This window comes from Panthera tigris, chromosome D3 (assembly GCF_018350195.1).
Source record: "Panthera tigris isolate Pti1 chromosome D3, P.tigris_Pti1_mat1.1, whole genome shotgun sequence".
Taxonomy (NCBI): Eukaryota; Metazoa; Chordata; class Mammalia; order Carnivora; family Felidae; genus Panthera; species Panthera tigris.
The window spans coordinates 8,556,508-8,579,754 of NC_056671.1; the positions used below are offsets into that span (position 1 = coordinate 8,556,508).

The 23,247-nt window shown below is 40.8% G+C and overlaps 1 protein-coding gene across 1 annotated transcript; it reads right to left on the reverse strand.

Annotated features, from left to right (window-relative positions):
- Positions 1-316: 316 nt before the first annotated feature.
- Positions 317-21,409, reverse strand: PPP1CC (protein phosphatase 1 catalytic subunit gamma). The gene is made up of 8 exons (XM_007079658.3): positions 21,151-21,409; positions 10,041-10,172; positions 8,855-9,085; positions 4,580-4,684; positions 2,961-3,184; positions 2,618-2,752; positions 1,599-1,659; positions 317-708 (listed from the first exon to the last, which is right to left on the reverse strand). Exons 1-8 carry the CDS (start codon positions 21,203-21,205, stop codon positions 638-640), a joined length of 1,014 nt encoding a protein of 337 aa, XP_007079720.3. The 5' UTR covers positions 21,206-21,409; the 3' UTR covers positions 317-637.
- Positions 21,410-23,247: the final 1,838 nt, after the last annotated feature.

Genomic DNA, 23,247 nt, shown 5'->3' on the forward strand with positions numbered 1-23,247 from the left:
ACCGTGTTCCATACGAATTAGGGAAAGGAGAAGAGAGCAAATTACCATGCATGCTAACACTGGTGGTTGAGCCCGAGAAAGCAAACAGTTGTTCAACTGAGCCCACGCCGAGGGAAAACCACGGATGCGGGGGACACTGCAGCTCGCCAAGCCCCACCCCTCCCGAACAACACGGAAGGACGGCTCAATCTCCTCACCCCACTTCAGAAACGTAGCTCCATCCAGGTTAGACCACCACAAACATGAGCATCCGTATTATAATCCCTCTTTGCAAAACAGACTATTTGAAGGAAAACAAATCCAAATTGAAACTGTGTGGTTTCCAGAGCAATTTATTCATTAAAATCTATTCAATATGCCATCAACAGTTCTCCTGGGTGTATTGTGCAGATAAATAGACACTGAGAGAATTTAACAAGTTCGTCGTTTAATAAGTCTGAATTCATTTTCACCACATGGTATTGTACACGGTCATCTGTTGAAACAGATTTCTTTTTAACAGATTAAGTTTAAAAAAGTCATAGATACTGTGAGTTCTGTATAAATTGGTGGATAGTAAGTTAGTTCCTTTGTTTTGACTTATAAGCCTCAACTTCACCGCAGAATAAAGAATGCAGGCCAAAGAAAGCATAATCGGTCACTCGTATAGAACAGTATTGTTTCTATAATTTGAAGCTTTCTGAATGGACGGGTTCAGGCCTGATGTAACTGTAAAAAGATTACTTAATGAATAGACTATATGGAAATTGTACAAAATGTTATTAACTTTAATCATTAATAGCTTAAACAGCACTATGTCACTAATTGCTATTCAAAACCAAAAACCTGTTTTTGAATCCCAAGTGTGGTGTGTGTACATAGCCACGCCACCTTGGACTTGGGGGGTGTGTCAGTACACATTTCAACAGAAACTTTGGCTTTAGGAAAGAGTCACAAACATTTAAAATAATGGCTTTAATTGTCATTTTGAGTATACGGTAGGGGAAAGTGTGCTTTAATTAAATATACATCATACCAGTGATGCTGGCAAGGTTGAGTTAATCCTAATGGCAGCTATAAAAACTAGTTTGTACACGACAAGACAATGAGAGAAAAAAGCAATCCCTTTGAAACAAAATTAAAAAAAAAATATGTTCACAGTGGTTTGTATCAACAGTATGTATTTTATGACAATAACATGTACAGACTGAGCACCCTAGGGCTCTCTTTATATTCTAAAGAAAACAAGCATTTACATAATTCATGGATTGAACTAAATTTTAAAAAGATCAATTGTACACTTACCCCTTAGACAGGATAAACTGTCCTGGGGTGTACAGCTTTAACACCATCATTAAAGTTGTTTGCAAAAGGAATAGACAATTAAAAAACAAAACATTTTTTCTTGGGAGTGGAGAGTCTTTCATTTGCTGTTATAACCAGCAAATGCCATTCATTAACTCAAAAAATGGAAGGGGGAGCCCACAAACACACTATTTGAGCAAGCTGACCAATACACATTACAGTTTTAAAAATGAAGGTTATATACTATATGTTACAAGTCCCAACTAGGCAATGTCAAAATGACATCTATTTCTTTGCTTGCTTTGTGATCATACCCCTTGGAGGTGTTACAGGTCTCGTGGCATTCGGCTTCTTTTTCTCTGCAGGCTTTAAAATCTGCAAAGATTCAAAATATGGTGCATTTTAGGAAATATTCTCAACCGCCAATCTTAAGATTTCTTAAATCTCACTCAAATCTTTGTTCAGAAACGTTTTTGGCCATTTAAAACTGCCCCCAAAACTTTGAAGGCCCCCCTAACATATTAATATAAGCCAAACTGACATGAACATTTTGGTTAAAAATGTTATGATGAACACATTAAATGCATGGACAAATTATTTTGTCTCTGGATAAAATAACAATTTTCTGAAGTCAGACCTTGTAAGTACCTTCAGGCTATCCCTTCTCACACAAAGGAGGAAAGTTCTTTAGAGAGAGCAATGTTTGAGTCTCTCAATCTCTGGGAGCTGCAAGTTCTCCCAGTTAATTGGTAAAACAACATTTTACTGCCACTTGACTTCAACGGCTTTATTTGTGTTAATGATTGGGCTAGGCTAGCTTGAAGCTGTGTAAGTTTAATCGTAATAAGTGAATGAGAAAAAGATTCAGGCAGACTTTACATATAAACGATGCTTTTGCGCCAAGTGAAGGCCAAATGATGTCATGGACAATCAACAGGTTTTGTAGAAATGAGAGCAGAGTGGTGGGAGAAGGGAGTAATCACACAGCACATTTGGCACCTGGCGGTTAGTTCTATTCTCACACACAAGTGGTGATTAATTTTAGCTGAACACACTGATGTTATAGTTTCAGATTTATAGTAAAGAAGACAGGAAATTCTTTTTACCCCACTTAAATAATGCAAAAACAGTTAAATTCAACACTGCAGGAAAGGTTCTCTGATAATTTTTTTCCCTTAAAAGGGGTCCACTCATTACTGAGGACAAACACTGGTTATAGGAAAGTAAAAATTGAGTCTATTCAACATAGATGAACAGTAGGCAGAAAGTAGTCTTTTTAAATCAGTAAAATTCAGACATCATAATAAGAAGCAATGTTGAAAACATCCTCTACCTGAAAAGAACACATTAGAGTTTCGTCCACACTCATCATGGCACCTGCATTGTCAAATTCTCCACAATAATTGGGTGCAGAAAACAGAGTGACCAACTGCCTCTTTGCAAAAAATTCGTATCCATCTTCAACCACCTTGGAGAGAAAATGTTTTCAGTATAAGTAGGTGTAAATTGTAGGTGAGTAAAACCATTTTTCAGTTTCCCATTGAGTCTGATATCCTCTAGGTCACTTGCAGAGACATTTTGTATGAATAAGCAATACCTACCCACTAAAATCAACAAGGAGAATCTGTGCTCACACACATGCTGTTAAGTGTACATGTAAAATTCAAAATCAATACCTGATGGGCTCTACATATAAGATCCAAATCATGCTTATGGAGAAATTTTGCAACCACTTCAGCACCAAATGTGAAGGACACTCCTCTGTCATTTTCACCCCAGCCTAAGACATCTTTATCGGGGTCAGACCACAAAAGATCACAAAGAAGACCTTGATCTGGTACATCAGTTGGTCGCATAATTCGCCGAATCTGCTCCATAGATTGAAGATCTGGTGATAAACCTATTCAATGAGATGAAAATTGAAGGAAACAGAACTTTAAAAAGGATGTTTGCACTTTAACGGTTCCATTTACTTACATAGAGATGCAATAACTCTAACCTGGAAGGCTTAAATTAAATCTACGGTTAGGATTTTTTTCATGGCTATGCTTTCTTATTTAGCTTTGGTTTAAGAAAAAAAAAAAAAAACTCAACTGAAAAGGCACTAGAATTTATTATATGCACCAATCTGTGGGGCACATTATGTTTAAATGGTATAAAATTAAGATCCAGTGATTTAAAAACAACTACTCTTCAACTCCTTTGATGATGGTAGTCAACAGTGTACATTCTAGATTTTACTACTGACCATTAGTAAGGACTGGGTGCAGAAGGTGCAGATACTCAGGTGTGATAAGCTTTCCAAGGAACCTGTGCTGTCCAAGGACCATTGAATCTATCAGACCAGTTCAGATGTAGCTGACTTTCATCTGAGTCTAAAATCACATGCCCAGGGGCTCCTAGCTAGCTCAGTGGGTGGAGCATGAGACTCTTGATCTAGGGTCGTGAGTCTGAGCCCCATCATGAGGATAGAGTTTACTTTAAAAAATAAAATTAAAAAATTTAAAAACCGTATGTCCAGCTCTACCAAAACCAGTTCAAGTATAGGAGGGCAGGAATAATGGCTTTATTAAAATATATTGTTTTGGCTCTCTGATGATTATCTAATTTCTGACTATAGATGAAAAGAAATTCTTCTTGCAATTACTACGTCACAGAGCACAACCACTGAGCAAAATCCTTTTAAAATCCAAATCAGGGCACATGGGTGGCTCAGTTGGCTAAGCATCCGAATCTTGATTTTGGCTCAGGTCATGATCTCATGATCTGTGAGACAGCCTTATATCAGGCTCTGAGCTCTCAGCACAGAGCCTGCTTGGGATTCTCTCTCTCTGCCCCTCCCTCAGCTTGCACTCTCTCTCAAAAATAAATAAACACTAAAATAATAATAATAATAATAATAATAATAATAATAATAAAAAAATAAAAATCCAAGTCATAAAAATTTCTGGAGGATCAAAAACAGACCAAGGAAAGTCTACTCACATTTTCAGTATTCTAGAGGATCTATAGTACAGCCTATTAATCGTACTTCATTTTATATTTAAAAACACTTTCTGCTCTATTTTCAAGTCAAACTGTTACAGAGCCTAGAATTCCCTGTAACAAATCAATTTCTTACTTTAGATTTCTAGCCAAATGATCCTGGATGTGCCAGACTGGACCCATGATACAACACATCAGTAAAGGAGAGTTCAGAGGAAGTCGTCCCAATGACAACTCATAAATGTCAAAGTGGTACACACACCCTTTAGAAGGGACAAAATCTATCTGGAACTAAAATCGGCCCACGAACCTCCATGACAGCAGAATATCTTCTCATCCACGATGGCTGCTATCGGTAAACAGTTAAAGCAGTCTGTGAAAGTTTTCCATAGTTTAATGTTATATCTTCTTTTACCTGTGAAAATTTTAGGATGGTTAAAAAGAGATTGGTGTTCTATAGGTCCATTTTCTCAGGACCATTTCTCCCAAAGCAAGGTGCTAATTACCTTTTAAGTAAACAAAAACTATGCTACTAGTTTAATAAATAAAACCTCATTGGAGGTTTTTAGCAGAACTAGATATACTTTAAAATTCCATAGAAGTTTGAGATCAGAATCCCAGATGCAACGATTAAAGATCATTAACCCCCAATAATTATTTGGTAGCACCTACTCTGTTTGAAATCTAGTCTGTTTTGTCCAATCTCAACCCTTAAGTAGCTCCTGTGTCTAAACGTAATTATGAACAGATTACACATGTGTCATTACCATCTTCCTTCTGTGGAAGCTTCTGAGAATTAACACCCATCCTATCTCCCACTATCATCAATAGCCTATTGGTACCAGATAATTCCTAGTCCTACATACTCTAGTAGCAGGCACAAATGACTTATAGGGGAATACAGATTTACTGCAGGCACCCCAGGATAACCGTTCCTACAAGTGCCACAAAAGCTCACGTTCCCCATAGACACGATGTTATAGGATGGTTATATTCCCTCTACCAGCCCTGTATTCCATACATACTGGAGTCACAGGGTGATCTGGACAGAGCATGCCTTTTAAGGCACTGTTCCCACAAGAAAATCATATTCTGAGTTAAAGACCTACTCATAAACCTTGGAAGCACAAATCTATCAAACTGGGTTGAGAATGGCCCAATTGTTGGGTGCCTTTGTCTCCTGTACTCTCCATACCAGAAAAACCAAAGATCAAAGCACAATGTTCATTCCTAAAGCCAAGTTTGTCCTTCGTCTCTTTTTTCCTTTCTTATTCTAGGGACATCTACAGGTTTAAAGCTGAATGTTCTTTGAAAATTAGAGACTGGCCCAAGCAGCAGGTTCCTGAACCACACCTTCCACTCTAGTGCAAATCAAGTCGGGTATGGAATTTAGCAGAGTTTGGAATATAATGTAAATTCAACAAATACTTGACTTCTCCCTCTATAGAGGAGGACTGTCCTTTTTTTCTCATAATAGTCTATTTCTCTGCACCTGGGTATAACTCTCACTATGGTTTACCCCGTTTGTATTTCTTGGGAGGTCACTAATTCCCTATGCCTTATCCTCCTTCATTGGAGGTTTCCAAAAGCTGAACAGAATTCCTCTCTACAAAAGGCTGAAAGGGAACCTGTTCACAATCACCACCTCCAATTTCCAATAATGATAATAATGGAAGAACAAGGCTGGGCTGGTCCTGACCTCCATTCATAAAAGTGATTTGGTTCTATCTCCCATTTTCCACTGTATATCTGAAGGACCATCCAATGGCTCACTTGGATTTTTCCTTTGCCCACATGCCGCATCTGCCAGTGCTGACGAACCCTCTCCCTTCTTAAAGTCTGCTCTGCTCCCTGATTTTTTATTCATGCAACACACTCCAGATTGTCTTGCAGAGTCCTTTGCTATCTTTGTTGGTTTCTTCAACAAAAACGAGGATTCTTCCTTCTATTGCCTCTGAGCATCTTAACTAAGTCCTGGGGCCCTGTTTTCTCTTCTCTCTACATTTCCTCTCTCAAGCTACTTCACACCACTAGGAACATCTGGCTCCAGAAAGGCTTAGCCTGGATAAATGCCAACGTCTCTTCAAGCTTCCAAATCTGGGGATTCTGAGCCAGAACCCCTAATGCAGTTTCCAATTACTACAGATCAGACCATTCTGGTATCAGAAAAGGGAAACACACATTCACATCTTATCTAACAACAGATACCAGGACTGCAGTCATAAAACTGGGGTGGGGGTCAGGGGGAGAAACCGTAGTAGAAGAACGCTTATTGTGAAATAAGCCTAGCACTTAAAGCAGTGGTTTTAAATTGTTCCATGAAAGTCTACATTTGAATAAAATTTTTCATTATAATTTAAAATAAAATTTTAATGAAATTATCGAGTTTTTTAAAAGTCTGCAAACCATGAGTTGAAGGCCACCTATGCCAAGGACACTTTTATGCCTGCCAGTAGACTAGATGGCAAGTTATACCTGCCTGATGGGGGACTGGGGGGAGCATGAGCACAGAGTCAATGAGTCTTGACCGAACAAGAATCAAAACTGATTCCAACCATCTAAAGTAACTGTTAAAGTCCTCTGCATTAAATAGAAACCGAAAAGGACATAGCTAGTATCCTCACATTTGGATATATGTCACAACAAAGAGATCATCTGGATTTGAACTTCATCAGTGAAAACATCAAAGTACTTGCTGAATAGTGTATAAAAGGAGCCTTTTTTTTTTTTTTTTTAATTTGAGAGCGAGTGAGCGAGCGCGCATGAGCAGGGGAAGGGCAGAGGGAGAGAGCATCTTAAGCAGGCTCTATGCCCAGGGCAGAGCTTGTGAGATCATGACCTGAGCTGAAACCAAGAGTGGGACGCTTAACTGACTGAGCCATTCAGGTGCCCCTAAAAGGAACCTTTTCTAAAAAGTAGCAACTATAGCAAATATCCAAAACACAATTTATAAAACTCGCTGCCTTTCATCTCACTACCTTAGGAGTAATAACTGCTTTACTAGTACTTCTCTGATAGACTCACTGTCAAAATTAAACACCTTTCTTGGGTACCTGGCTGCTTAGTCAGGAGATCATCTGACTCTTGATCTTAGGGTGGCGAGTTCAAGCCCCAAGTTGTGTGTAGAGATTACTTAAAATAACAACAATAAACCTTGCCACAGACTCAGTTGCCCTGGTCAGTTCAGAACCCACAAGATTTTTCTTTGGTGATCCCTCCCCACCTCATCTTACCAGATGGGTCTCAGGGCCTTAGACCACCAGGCAAGTATACAATTGTGGGAGAGGGTAGGCAGGAGTAGGAGAGCTAAGTCTAGAAACATAATCTTTCCAGCAGTGCACTTCTAACAAATGAGCTATGTGGAACTGAGATAGAAAAACAAATTACAGGTTATGACTACAGTCTAGGGGAGGGCCACAGGGACAATTCTTTACTGATCTTGTTATCATCACTGGCAAATGCTAGTAACTCAAATTCCTCACCCACCTCTCTCGTCCAAGCCTGAAGCCTCTCCTAGCACAAATAAGCACAAAAGGAGGATGGGGTAAGGAGTCAACACATTTTTTAAAAAAACATTTTATACTTAACACTACAACAAAAAAAACTTCCACCAAAACTGGCAATTTTTAAGGCTTTAAGAATCTTGGTTTTTGTCAATTACAACTCAAAGTGCACCTTCAATTAAACAATCCAAAATGGATAATATGTGTAAAATATTACACAAATAAATTTTTGTTTGTTTTCTAATTTTTCTTTCTCCTTTCAGCACATTTTAGGATAGTAACTGGCATTTCTCCTGGGTGCGCATGTGCCAGAAGGAAAAAAAATACAGTATCACAAAATTTAAAAAGCAATTATTTGGGGGCGCCTAGGTGGCTCCATTGGTTAAGTGTCCAACTCTTGGTTTTGGCTTGGGTCATGATTTCATGGTTTGTGAGTCTGAGCCCCACATTGGGCTTCACGCGGGTGGTACAGAGCCTTCTTGGGATTCTCTCTCTGCCCTTCTTCCCCCACTCTCAAAAATAAATAAATAAACTTAAAAAAATTAAAAATAAGAAGCAACTATTTGTGTATTTCAAGATACCATTTATAAGAAATATCCAGAAAAGGCAAATCTATAGACAGAAAGCAGGTCAGTGCTTGCCCGAGGCTGTGGTGATAGTTGCACAACCTTATAAATTTACTACAAATCACTAGGACAGATTTTATGGAATGAAATCATATCTCAATAAAGTTGTTAAAAACAAAACTATCTATTTGGACAGGTTCTCAGAGTTGTACTAAGAATTAAGTTATCTGTGAATTTTCACAAAAAATGATCTTAAAGAAGTCATCACTGAGACCATTACTTCTTGATCTAATAATCACATCATAAAAGAATCTAGGGCATTATTATACTGCAGCAGCAGTTATTTTTCTACTCCAAGAAAGAAAAAACTACGATAAAAACAATTAATAGAAAACACGAGAGACTGTAACATTTCATCTAAACAGTCATAAATCCTAACAGAAGTATGTGATAGTTCAATTTATGACCAAGTACCTCGGTTTAAGTAACTCTTCCTTAGAGGTAGAAAGTACTTACATTCATCATAAAATCCATAAATTCTATTGATGCTGGCACATTCATGGTTTCCTCTGAGAAGAAAAAAATTCTCGGGATATTTGATTTTGTAAGCCAGTAAGAGGCAGATAGTTTCCAATGACTGCTTCCCCCTGTCCACATAGTCCCCAAGAAACAGGTAGTTGCTTTCTGGCGGGAAACCACCGTACTCAAAAAGTCGAAGCAAATCATAGTATTGCCCATGGATATCACCTAGAAACAAGAATTGTGTTACACAGTAACTTCATACTTCTTGTTCAATCCACTAACAAGCTCTGGAGAGACCATCTTTAAACACTCACTGCATAATGGGATCGATCTGTGATAATGAGAGTTAAATTTGATGGCTAACACTAATTCCCAATCTTGTATTATATTTCAGTTCAAGTGAGCTTCTGAAAATTTTAAGCATATGTATATGTCCAGAGTCTCACACAAAACTCAACTAATTAAGAATTAATTTTGTGGAAAGAATTATTAATGCCCAGGCAGGCCTTTCTGCCAAGTAACATCGCTTTCCTTTCAGGTCGGCTGATCGATATCAGACCTCTGGCAACTCGGTCCGCAGGGACTGTGTCAGCTGAACTGCTGCACTGCTGCTCAGCCCTGGACCGGTGTGAACAAAGGCACACACACAACACCCACCAGTTCATTCGGCTCTCAATTTCTCCCTGCTAGATAGCGCCAAAGAGCGTTTTACTTTAAAAACATCCATACAAGCTTTATCAATGTAGTCAAATATGCTAGAATATAGAACATTACTCAGATGAACTTCAGTTTTTATACAGATTATCTGCATCTATCATGTAGAAACAGATGACAAATGGCATCAAGGAAGGTCTATTTTTAAGCATAACCAGTCTTACTTTAAGCTTAAATAGAATTCCTATATATTCATATAGTTCAGACCTTTTCTTAGCTCTCTATTCAGTTTCATCTCTTTTCTGTTTATATTCCTTTAGTGAAATAATTTTTAGAAAATCTGAAGCACATCTAAGTAAACTAAATCCATTAATGGTATTTATTCAAAAGCTAAAATTATTTAATTTTAAGTAGTTCCAGGTTATTCATAAACAGCAAATGATTCTGCTGGGTAATACAAGCTCATCTCTATATCCTTGGGTCAATCAATCATATAACCAAAAGCTGTTCATGCGCCAAAACCTACCACATATTTTGAGTGGTGCTTCAAGTTCTAGTAGGATAGGCTGACTGAGAAAGATCTCTCGGGACTTTAAGCACAGTCCTCGGATTTCGTTCTCCTGTAGCTGGACATTCTTACCAGGCTTGGACCCTCTCACTGCAGAGAAGAAAAACTCCAGTTAGTCAAATGAAGTCAAAATCCAATTTACCAGAAAAATTACAATGATCTGAAAAGGCACAAGTTTTAATGAGGAGTCAAAAACACAGTTTAACTGGCTTTCTGACTTGACTCTATTTTCTCAACACTTATAAAGAACATGGTTTTAAAGACTAATTAGAACTATAAAATCTTAGACAGGATTTCATCATTTAGTTACATCTTCTATACCAAGTTAAGACTTCTTATGCTGTCCTGAACAAGGAGCCACGCTCTGTATGAATACTGTTAGAAAAGGTCTTCCTTGCAGAAAATCAGACTCCCTGTGGCACAGCTTGAGGCCTCCGTTTGCATCCAAGCCACACAATTGGCTTGTTCACCTGCAGCCTGCCCACCAGGCCATTGCTTTTTGCCTCCGATCTTGTCTTCTCTTCTCCAGTCTTATAAATGAATCAGTATGTGTACAGCAGGGGGTTTCAGAGATTGTCATGTTACTGAGTTGGTTCTAAGAATTTCTTGTTTTAAAATATGAGATTGGTAATGCTCAGAAGCCTGCCCCCATCAGTGCTTTTCAAAGGGTGATAGGTAACCTATTAAGAGTTCTATGAAAAAATTTAGGTGTTGTTTGCATTTCACTGAAACACACTTTAATGTTCATTGTACCTATTTTGCCGTGCAAGCTCGGAGCCTGCATCTGTGAATACAATCATGACCTTACAGGGCAAAGGATGTCCATGAATGATGTAAGGAAGGTTTCCTAGTAATCTGAACAAATAAAAAGAAAAGGGAGAAAAGAAAACATGGTATAGTACTAGGTGTTGCCCACATCCAGGCATTCTTGTTGGAGTTCTGTTCACTATCAAAGTTGAGCACTCCAGCTCCGTAACAGTTAATTTACCAGCAAGTGGGCAGGAAATGAAATTTTGTTTTGATTTCAGTTGTAACAGGTTAGACAGTCGCTAACTACAGATTAAAGAATTGCTAATTTTACCTTAACTTTACAGTTATCCAGTGGCCTGGTTAAATACAGGGATTGATTATCCTCAACTTGCAATCAGTCCTAATACTCGTTTTGCATAAAAGACTAATGAAAGCAGGCATTCTATGAACTACAAGCGAAGCAAAAACAAAGAACCAGACTAAATATAGAATGTTACGTCACATCCCTCCACCATTAAACTCAGTATAAAATGATTTAGTTTTAACAAAACCACAAAACCGATCAGATTATTGTTGCTAATTTAGGGGTGCCTGGGTGGCTCAGTCAGTTAAGTGTCTGACTTCAGATCAGGTCACGATCTCACAGTTTATGTGAGAGATCAAGCCCCATGTCGGGCTTTCCACTGTTGGCTGGAGCCTGCTTCGGAGCCCCTATTTCCGTCTCTCTGTGCCACTGACACCCCCCCACCCCCCCCCCCCGCTTTCTCTCTTAAAATAAACAATTATAAATAAATAAATAAAGGTTGCTAGTTTAAATTTCATCAGTTTTGGAGGCTTTATATTCCAATTACAAAATCATTCAGTCTAATAGCTGAATAAAAACAGTAAGTTTAACTGCTTTGTTCTGTAAATATCTGATGTTACAGAGTGATAAAAATTACAAGTAAAAAACCCGATTGTCTGTTGAGAACTCTTTTCCATTAAAAATGTCTGTGTTAATTGGGTGCTCAGTCGGTCACGTCCAACTTTGGCTCAGGTCATGATCTCACGGTTGGGGAGTCTGAGCCCCGCAATGGGCTCTGCACTGCCAGTGCAAAGCCCACCGGGGATTCTCTCTCTCCCTCTATCAAAAATAAATAAATACACTTAAAAAAACGACTATGTCCAAGTTTGAGAAATACTGTCCTAGGCAAAGCCATTCTTCAACCTGAATAGCCACTGAAACCCTGAGTTCTCTGAAGAAACAAGTTTGAGCAGAAATGGAACACTGTGTGGAGGGGCTTTTATTTTTTTCAATGAACAACAGTAAACAAGAAAAGATGACAAGAGGGAAGGGCCAAACTCTTGAAGCACACAATGAAGAGAAAACGTTAAGGGTGAGCAATGGACTGGGAGCTGGCCCCAAGTTTCTGTATTAGTTCTAGAGCTTGAGCAAATCACTACTTTGAACCCCAAAATATGTAACTGAAGTAAACAACTGCCAGTCTCCTTCTGATAAAAATATTACGAAATGAGAAGCAACGAAGAGGAAAGCTCAGTAATGATAACGTTTGAGGGAAGATATGGAATAGACACACATAGAATACTACAGCAACTGAGCAACAAAAAATGGTTTTTCCAGATCCACAGTAATTTTCTCTCTAGATACACACAGTGAAGAACTCAAGAAATGCTCCTGATGGAAAGACGGTGGGATTCCTGTTTCACTGGCCAGAAAACCCCAATCATTAGCAATTATACCACAAGTCAGCCAGAAGTTTGGGCAGACAGCCCAGCAGGAAACTTTATTTTTGGCTAGGAGGGGACTCCTAGAAGCTTCTGGTTTTCAACCTCAATCTTTTCAGCAGAGCCCTTTAAGTCCTCCAGAAGAGTATGCAATAATAACTTACACCTATATGGAACAAAAGCTATACTTTTTATAGGAGAATGCTATCATAGTAAATCAGTGCCATCAGATTAAATCAATCTTGTTAATATAAATTTTACTTTTTTTTTTTTAAATTTTTTTTTTTAACGTTTATTTATTTTTGAGACAGAGAGAGACAGAGCATGAACGGGGCAGGGGGGGGGGGTCAGAGAGAGGGAGACACAGAATCTGAAACAGGCTCCAGGCTCTGAGCTGTCAGCACAGAGCCTGACGCGGGGCTCGAACTCACGGACCGCGAGATCGTGACCTGAGCCGAAGTCGGCCGCTTAACCGACTGAACCACCCAGGCGCCCGTAAATTTTACTGGTTTTGAAGGCTTCCCACTACAACCTTCAGACATAGTTTATGTTAAGTTTTCTTGTTCTGTTTTCCTGTTTGTCCTATGAGTGGAGTGTATAGATAAGTAAAAAGCAATACTGCCAACATTTAAAAATTATCCTCTACGTGAATAAGGATTAAGTGCAGTTTTTCCAGAACAGATCAAGAATTTATATCTGAAGAACAGTGCTCATTAAAAATAACATGGCCCTGTGGTGCCTGGGTGGCTCAGCTGGCTAAGCCAACTGAACTCACGGTTGGTGAGTTTGAGCCCCGCATCAGGCTCTGTGCTGACAGCTCAGAGCCTGGAGCCTGCTTCAGATGGTGTCTCCCTCTCTCTCTGCCCCCCCGCCCCCAACACACTCTGTCTCCCTCAAAAATAAATAAACATTAAAAAAAAATAACCTGGTCCCAAGGCTTCTTGAATTCCCTACAATTAGCTCAAGGAATAAAATTATAAAAACGGAAACTCTGCCAAAACCACCATCTACCAATTGGCAAATACCTGTTCATCCTTCAAGGACCGCCCTGGAGAGCCTCTTCTGTTTACCTCCTCTCCCTTCATAAGCCTACTTGCTTTCTGAAATGCTCTCATGACACCTGGACACCACTCAGCACACGTCATACTTAGTACTTTGTACTGTGATTGCCATTTCGCTTCCACCTATTCATCTGAGCCTCCCGGCAGACTATAAGCCCCAAGACCACACCACTTGCTCAGCAGTGTATGTGCCACGGCCAGTATGTGGCAGGTGCTCAAAATCTGTTGTGTGAATGAAACCTGGATAAATCTCTAAGCGCTGATGACTTGTGGTATCAGAATTAAACACGCGTACCAGACTACATACTTTTGATTAGTTAAAAAAAAAACAACAACCCGTGTCTGTTCTTTAAGTTAAAAATCAATAGAGTCATTTTCCTATCAGCCTTTAATAGAGCATTTTTCTAGTTGTAAAAATCTAGGATTACTCTTAAATTTCAAGTTGAAAATGATAACAATTAGAAGATAAAGATTTCAAAATGTGTTTTAGCAAACCAAACACACACTGGATATTTCTTAAAAATGGCCATATGGCAGGGGGTGGGGAGCGCCCAGGGGGCTTAGTCAGTTGAGCTTCGACTTTGACTCAGGTCATGGTCTCCCAGTTTTTGAGGACTGGTTTTTGAGTTTGAGCCCCGTGTCAGGTTTGCTGCTGTAAGCGCAGAGCCCACTTTGGAGTTTCCCTCTCTCTCTGTCCCCTGCTCTCTCTCGCTCTCTCAAAAATAAAAGATTTTTTTTAAAAATAAAAAAAAAGATGGCCATATCGACCAATAGCACATAAATCTACTTCATTATTTTCGACGTCCATCAAACAGAATTACTTACTAGTTGTAGATAACATTTACTAAGCACTCACCATGTGCGGGGCACTGCACTAAAGGGCTTTACGCTGCCATTTAATCCTCACAGCAACCCTATGAAGTTAGGCTCTCACTTCTGTTACAGCCTGGGAGAGGTTTAGTGACTTGGTCCAAGGTCACAAGAGCTTTTAAGCACACCGGGCCCCAAAGAACTCTAGGTCTAGTGGTGCTTCTACCATACTACTTTCCTCCCAGCTGAGGATTTGTTCTTCTTTAAGTTCCAAACCAAAGGAGCTTTTATAGGACAAACTATCAAAACCCTAATATATGGTCACTGCTCCCTAAGAAAGTTCCAAGATGGGATATAAAATCATAAGGCATCCTTACAGATGAGAAGCATTAAATCAGAACTAAATTAGGCAATCTGTTAAAACTGTCAATACTTATTAACTATGCTTCAAACATTCAAGAGAATAGGTGTAGAGTATCTACTATGTGCCAGACCCTCTGGCAGATGCTGGGGATACCCTGGCAACAGGATGGACAGGAACCTTATCCTTTCTCTTGTGGAGGACATGAAAAGTAAGACCAACTAGGTAACTGCATCTTGTTATAAATGCTACAATGACAACTCCCCCCCCCCCATAAAGATTATAAAACTAAAAGGTTTACCTTAAGGGTATCTTCAATATCATTAAAAACACAAAGGCTTTTTCAATAAAAATATCTCTATTTTATCACTAGTAGCTACAAATAGAATTACAGTGCAGCTCTACTCAAAACATCAGTCGATACTTACCCTGAGGTTTAAAGCCCTCACTGTACTCTGTGCATAGTGGGAGAAAGGTTCATAAAAAAAGAGACCCTAGGTGGAAAATTCAAGACTTGTCACCCCATGTCACCTTCTTAAGTAGTAGCCGAGGTAAGCTCAAGTAGTAAATATCAAATTATTTCAACAATTGCCAAAGGAATCCAAAATATTCCAACAAATAAGAATTCCACTTTCCAGATGGAGTGTTTCTCATAAAGACAGATGCTAGGTATTGCATGGAAATCAGTAGGTATTGTGAACATGTATAGGTTAGTGACCAAATACATTAATTTAGACCTTAAACATACAACTTTGTAAACACTTTTCCCTTTACCTGGCTAGAAAAAAAGAATTCTGAAAAATGCATCATGGCTGTTAACAGCAAAGGCTGTTCTGTAAAAACTTATCTATTTATCTGGCAAATCACTAACATGAGCATACGATAAAAACTTCCATGCAATTTTATCAAACTGACAAAAACTTGAAATAATAAAAATAATGTTTTCGGTGATTATTTGCAACACCAGCTTTTTCTTACAAGTAACACTAACTTTTCTCACAGCTTGCCAACAAGTAGAGATGAAAACTATGCAAGGAAATTTAAGACTACTTTGGGATTATTTATGAATAATAAAAAGTATTCTTCTTGCTCTTTAATTAGAAGTCCCTTAATTGTTGAGGGGCGCCTGGGTGGCTCAGTTGGTTAAGCATCCGACTTAGCTCAGGTCATGATCTCACAGTCCGTGAGTTAGAACCCTGCGTTGGGCTCTGTGCTGACAGCTCAGAGCCTGGAGCCTGCTTCAGATTCTGTGTCTCGCTGTCTCTCTCTGCCCCTCCCCTGCTCATGCTCTGTCTCTCTCTGCCTCAAAAATAAATAAAAACATTAAAAAAAAAGAAGTCCCTTAATTGTTCAAAGTCTTACTGAAGGAACGGCATACACAAAAAAAGCCCCAGATGAATTACAAGAAGTTTTAGAATCTATGAATGACACAACCAGCATAAAAATAAGTCAACACAGATTTTGCTGTTTTAAGATAATCTTATTAAAGCAGGTGGTAATCTTAAAACTACTGCACATCATATTCACTGCAGTGACAGAATCAATAACTTCACTAAATGGAAGACAGATTTAGGAAAGGAGGACTTCAAACCAAGACAAACAGGGAATATTTGCAACATTAAAACTTTCCCACAAACGACTGAATTCTTTTCTGCAAAAAAATAGAAAAGACAAAAATGTTATCAAGAATGCTTTGGTTTCATTGCAAAGTCACCAGGAGGAAGACTTCCCACTTTTGGGCCATCTTAAAACTGTTTCCTCACTATACCCTCCCCTCATTGACTTTCCTAACTGCTGCCCTTATTCTTTGGCCATTTTTAAAAAAAAATTATTTTATTGAAGTATAGGTGACACACAATGTTACATTAGTATATACTTTGGGCATTTAGAGGTGATACCAATTTTCTCAAAATAATCAGGATATAGTTGCAAAACACTTACCTACTTGCTCTCAAAATATTTTGAGTTTTCTACACCTAAAGTGAACCCAGTTTATTGAAAAGCATTTATCTTTTCAGTCCAACAACCCATCTTGATAAAACACTACTAATTGGACTCGAGGTCTGACCCTACATTTTATGAGTGGTTTTCATTTTCGTAAGCCTTAATATCAGTGACACCCATTCCACTCTACACAAGGGATGCCTGCAAATCTTAGAGCAGTGGAGAATTTGGGAGATTTCAGGTAAATCAAGACCACTAAGTACATCATCTGTTCCTACATGCTTTGGATACAGGGGTCTGATCCTAAAACTTAATAATTCATCCCAGAGTTCCATAAAGTCCAAAATTATGAAATCTTTCCTTATTCATCACGAATAAGACTTTTCCAGTTTTGAAGCAATTCACATCAGAATATGGTCTCCTTCACATATCAACCTTTAAGGTCTCCTAATAGCCCTGATTTGTAAATGAAGTGAATGAAATAGTCAAGTTGGTATAAAATCAGTACCAACCACTGCCTTGCTTCAGGATCAGTAATCCTCACCTACCTCAAGTAAGCTGGCATTGGCACACATTTTTGCAGAACAGGTCAAAGATTATTATAGGACTGCAGCGTCAAAGACATAAAACAATCTCACCAACTAAACTCTACTTCGGCAACAGATTACTAATGCGTGGCCCAGCACTGTTTCCACCTCACCAGCTTGGGAGAAGGAAAGCCTGGCCTTTGCTCCCGTGGCTAACATTCCCTCAAACACAACATCATGACGCACACCATCCTGTTAAGATTTCACTGATGCCTCCTGCTACTGACAAACAAGGGGACGCTTCAGGCATAAGGAGAGCAATCCTTTCCATGCTGTGGGTTAGGACTGGTGCAAGCTTCAGTTCGTGTCTCCAAGAGATCTCTCCTCTCCTGCCTCACAGGAGAGGAGGGTGAGGCTTACCGCAGACACGCAGTAGCGGGGACAGCAGGGAAGAGCAGAGGCCTCACTAAACAGACTTCTTGTAAATTAGGGAGTTAGTGACACAAACTTGGGTATCACTGTCTTTATCAACAAAACGCCCTATGGTAACTGCTTCCAAGAAAAACCTGTATCGTTAAAAAGCATGACCTATTAAAAAATAATAAATGCAGAGGTCTCATTAGAAAAGATTACTTTTGTTTTCTTTGATCAGAATTTTACTAACTGTATAAACATGTTTCATATTACACCAAAGAGCTAAACACATGGGTCACTGAATTTTAGAGAGTATCTGAACACTCACTATTTTCAGATGAGCTCTTACACATCAGAGGATTAAAGCAGTAGGTGCTTTCTGAGGGCTGGGGCAGAAGTCATTATTTAAACGCTAAAGTAAGTAGGACAATTATGCAAAGCCTGACAAAGTCTTGCAGTCTGACAATGGCCATCTTCAGAGCCAAGATGCTTTTTGCAAATCAGGATGTGAAATGTTACACTGCCTGCTACGTAAGAAAAGTACTAGCCATCACTGCTCCCTGAACCAGCTCACTTACAAAGTTAAAACTCTGCCCTCTCACTTTTCTCTAACATGGTAGGAATATCAGACCAAATCAACACCTGGCTTATTTTCTCTCTACATCTCCCAAGTTTTAAGGTACAGGCAATTAAATAATTGAACATTAGTTAAACCACGAGTTTCAAGTTTTATCACCAGCAAGGCATACCGCCTGGATAAAGCTTCCGAGATGGATCACGTAGATGATGCCTCAGCTAAGTAAAAACAACTTAAGAGTTTAGAGTAGAAAACTGCCAAGCTGTACTCTAAATCAACACGCTGTTTTTCTTAAATAAGACCTCACTTTGAGTTACCTTGTCAGTACTACTACTGAGCCACTTCTCCACTAAGCTTGCACAGTCTTTGACCTTTTATTTTTTAAGTTTATTTATTTTGAGAAAGAGAGAGAGAACACGCAGGGGAGGGGCAGAGAGAGAGAGAGAGAGAATCCCACACAGACTCCACACTGCCAGCGCAGAGCCCGACGTGTGGCTCCATCTCAGGAACAGTGACACGAATGCCAGAGTCTAGAGTCGGAGGCTTAACTGAGCCACCCAAGCGCCCCCAATCCTCCACCTTATATGAACATACAAAAAGAGATCACAAAACTCCTATTCCATTGTCAGATATACTTACACCTTAATTAAAATTCTTAGAGGAAAATGTGTTGGGGGCATTACCCCCCAAAATCACAAAATTTATTATCAACTTCTAACATATATATATATATATATATATATATATATATATATATATATATATATATTTTCACAAACATATAATCTCCTCCCTCAATGGATCATCTTCAACCATTTCTCTGCCAAATTAACACTGATGAGAAAAAAGGGAATTTAAGCATATAGTACTGTGCAGGTAGCCCATTCCGAAGGCATTAAGATACAATGCCTTTTTATATTAATTTCAATGAAAAATGAAATAGTAAAAAAAATCCAGTTTTCAAGTGCAACATAACATGTAAAGAGGAACTATTGAGAAATGATTGATCTCATTTTAGATGATCTAAGTTCATCAAGGTAAATTTCTTAGCATGATTTTAAAAATAAGATTGAAATGAACAAATCTCTTATGTGAATAGAATTACAGGCAACATAGATCTTAAGTTAACAAGACTTAAATGGTTTTAAAGTTCTGATGATTCTAATCAACACAGATTCCAATTTTTGTTTCCTCAGTGAAATAAAGCCCATCTAATCTAGAGACACATAACCCTGCACAGACAGAAGTTAGATTTAAAAGGAAAATATTTAATAAAAAGTTCCTTTCTTACTGCAAACAGTTTTAATTGGTTTCTGTGGCCTTACATAAACCAAAGGACTATATTAACTAGCATGAAAATACAGTTCTTATAATAAATGTCAAGTACTTAACGAGTGACAAGTTTTTCACACAATGCACTGACATTTCAGGGATCCTTATACACATTCAGTGAGGTTTTCCTTTAAGAAGGTATAAAAGTAAAAAAACAAAACAAAACAAAACAAAAAAAACCAAAAAACCCCAGCACGGATTAAGATATTCCCAGGGGTTTCATTTTAAATGACTGATTTAAAAGACCTGCAAATTCTAGAACCAGAGTTACCCCAATTGTTCTCAGTCTGGACTCCATCCCTCAAGCATTTACAGTGCACTATTTTAAGAGGACAGTATAAAGGCAAAAAAGCAGTGAAAACTCAGCCAAACCTACATTATCCAGCGCCCAAATCAAGAAAGAGATTTGAATTCTCCCAAAGCCTCAGAAAAAGACATTAGCGTTAGACCTGGAGGGGGTGGGGTGGGGGGATTCACTTCCGCGACCCTCTTTGAAATCCAAACTTCATCGGTCTCCCAGGTCAGTATCAACCAACTGTCAGGCACCTCAGGAGTCTCAGGTCAACCAAAATCCAAGCTTTCTTTTAACCTCTGCCTAACCGCTGAGCAGCTCCTTCCTTCAGACACAAGGTGGGCTGAATGTAGCAAGTTCTAACTCCTGGCTGCCTGGGTTTGAAACCCGACTGTCACTAATGTGTGACCTTGGTCAAGTGACTTAATGTCTCTTGTGTTTTAGTTTCTTCTGAAAAACAGGAAAAAAGACCAGCACCCACCTCTCAAGGTTGTTGGGAGAATGAAACTGCTCTATGTCTGACACATAGTAAGCGCTTTAGAAACGCTGACTATTGCTATGAACGTAATTATGAGATGAATGCAAAGCCTCATTAATACAGAGCCTGGCACAACCGGAAAGATAACGAAACTGTCACCATCGCTGGTTTCAGGTTCAGTGGCACGTTCAGAAAAGAGCGCGGAGACCTCTTCAAGATAAGGATAACTTAAGAAGAGTATTTGGGAGGGCAGGAGGGGATGGGTTCCAAGATCCTCCGGAGATATGAACATTCGTCACCTAGTAATAAGAAATGGGGCGCCCGACACCAGCCCCACACAAAAATAAGCAAGACAGGAAAGAAGCCCCCATAGCCGGTGGAACCCACAGCCCCATCAAATTCCCTTCCGAGAGGACGAGTACCGGAAAGTAAGGAACACGCCGTCCTGCAGGTCGGACCGGGTCCCCCAGCCCTCTCGCCTCCAAAGACTGGTCCCGTTTGTGGGGCGCAAGGGGGTACGGACCGGAAACGTGGGGGTGGGGAGCGGAGTTTTCAAATCGCTGGGAAGAAGGCTGCACCTCTGAGCAATGAATGAACGGGGCCGGGAGGGTCTGCGGGGTGGGCCGAGTGCCGGACCCCAGCCGGCCTCCCTCCTGCTGCAAACCCTTAGCGCCACGAGCCAACTCGCGGGGCTCACTCCCCTCGGCGCTGCAAGCCCAACCGGCCTCCCAACTCCCCCTCCCCCGCGAGCCCCCGGGGCGCCCGCCTCCCCTCAGCCCGTCTGCCGACCCCTTCACCTTCCAGCAGCCGTTGGATGATGCTGTCGATGTTGAGTTTATCTATATCCGCCATCGCCTTCCCACCGCCGACCCTCCCGCAGCGGCGCCGCCGCCGGCTCGCGCCCGGGACTCACACCTCCTTTCCCACGCCACGAGCGCAGAGGCGGCGGTGGCGGCGGTGGCAGCAGCCGCGGCGGGTCCCCCCCCCAACCGCCCCGCTCCCTGCTTCCTCCTTCTCTCCCCACTGGAACCACGAGAAGAACAAGATGGCCGCCGACTCCTGAGCCAGTCTCTGTCGGCGCACGGATGCGCGCGGCGGAGTGCAGCGGCCCGGCCGGGACTTCTTTATGGGCCACAGGGCGCGCGGGAGGGGGCGGGACCAGAGCGCGGGAAGGGGGCGGGGCCAGAACGCGGGAATCGGAGAGGACGGTTGAGCGTCGCCGCGCTCCCGCGCGGGATCCCTCCGCCAGACGGGCCGAGCAAATAGGCCCCCTGGCGGGAGCGGGAGCTGCAAAGTTGCACGCGGGAGTTGGAGATGAGACGGTAGACGCAGGTGTGCGCTCCTAGGTTTGCAGTCTCCGCCAGATACTGTTCATTAAGCTAGATGTTTGCAGACTTGGCCATGTGGAAGCCCACCGGGAGAAATCGGGGGTCCTGGGATTTACCTCCTAAAATAAATCTGGGGTGGAGGTGAAGACCGTATTAAAGAGAAGTAGGTTGATTTATTTTGGGTTCAAATTTGATGGGATTTGGGGGCAAGGACAGGTTCATTTGGCCACTAATTTAAAAAGTCGTCTCCGAGATAAATCAAGAGGTGAACAGTTTTTCATTCTGAGCGGTGGGATTATGGGTATTTGTATATTTTTGTGTACGTGTGCGCTCTGTAACTTTTACGTTTGGGAGAAAATGTTTTTAATCCACTCAAAAATTTTTCATCTTTCCTATCTTTGGATTATCTGTCTTGAACTCGGGAATTTATATAATCACCGGAACAATTACCCTGATGTAAACCAGAATGAAGGTGAACAAGCGTGTGCAAGCAGATAAAGGGAGAAGTTGCAGAATTCCCGCGTCGGAGCTCGAGGCCGGAAGAGAGGAGCGAGTTTGCAGAGGCCGGCCGTGCAGTCAGTCCTGTCCTCTGCAGACATCCTAGGAAACTTTGGCCCGTTCCCCTCGTCTTCCCAGTCTTTCCAAGTGCACCCCTCTCCAGGAAGCCCCCAAAATACGCCTCCTCCGAGGGCTCCGTGTCGCCTTTAGCTAGCTTTGGAAGTGCAGCCCACACTTAGCAAAACATACGCTCTTTCCTGACCTTTTACATTTGCCTGTTTCCTCCCGCAGCATTTTACAGTTTGCAAAGCTCTTTCCCAACCCCTGAGAAATTAATTTTGTTTCCCAAGGCATTCGGGATGCACATCCCATCCCCAAATGCCACTGAGGTTATTGCACCACCTGGGCATCAATCCTTGCGGGTACGGGTGTACTCCCTGGGCCAGCTTCTTGCAGGTGGACTTGTGGTCCCATTGCTGCTGGCGGGGTGGGGGTGTGGGGGTGGAGTGTTGAAGTTCAGGGTTCCCCCGGCTTGACTCAGCTACCAACTCCACTTTCCCCAGTCTTAAGCTCATTCCCTCGTGCTGTAGCTCTGCCCGCCAGAAGATACACAAGTGTCATTTTTCAGCCTAGGGCACAGGGCCCAGTTGGTGACAGTCAGAGTTGATGCCCAGCACTGTTGTGAACAGCTGGCTGTTGAGGTCAGGGTGGCTCTTGCTGGATTCTAGGAGACTTTGGGCTCCTCCCGGGGCAGGGTGCATCATGGCAATGGCAATTAGCACAAGAATATGAAAGACAGCGATTCATTCAGCAGACAAATATTTATGGAGCACCTACTCTGTGCCAGGCATTGTTCTAGGCTGGGAAGCAGGGGTGAGTAAGATAGACAAGGCCCTTCTCATGGAGAGTCATCTAGTAAGCCAGACAGACAATAAACAAAGATGCAAATAAAAATGTCAGCTTCTGATAAGTGCAGTAGAGAAAAAAAAACCAAACACTGCACTCATTTTCTTAGTATGTGCCAAAAATGATCTCATCAGATCCCCAGGACAATCATCCCCATTTTAC

Excerpts from the sequence above, each read along its gene's own strand:
- PPP1CC (XM_007079658.3), bottom strand. The coding sequence starts at position 21,205 with ATGGCGGATATAGATAAACTCAACATCGACAGCATCATCCAACGGCTG. Across the intron at positions 10,173-21,150 it reads CATCCAACGGCTGCTGGAAG|TGAGAGGGTCCAAGCCTGGT; the intron begins GTGAAGGGGTCG and ends TCTTCTCTGCAG. Across the intron at positions 2,753-2,960 it reads TTATATGTAGAGCCCATCAG|GTGGTTGAAGATGGATACGA; the intron begins GTATTGATTTTG and ends TTTCTCTCCAAG.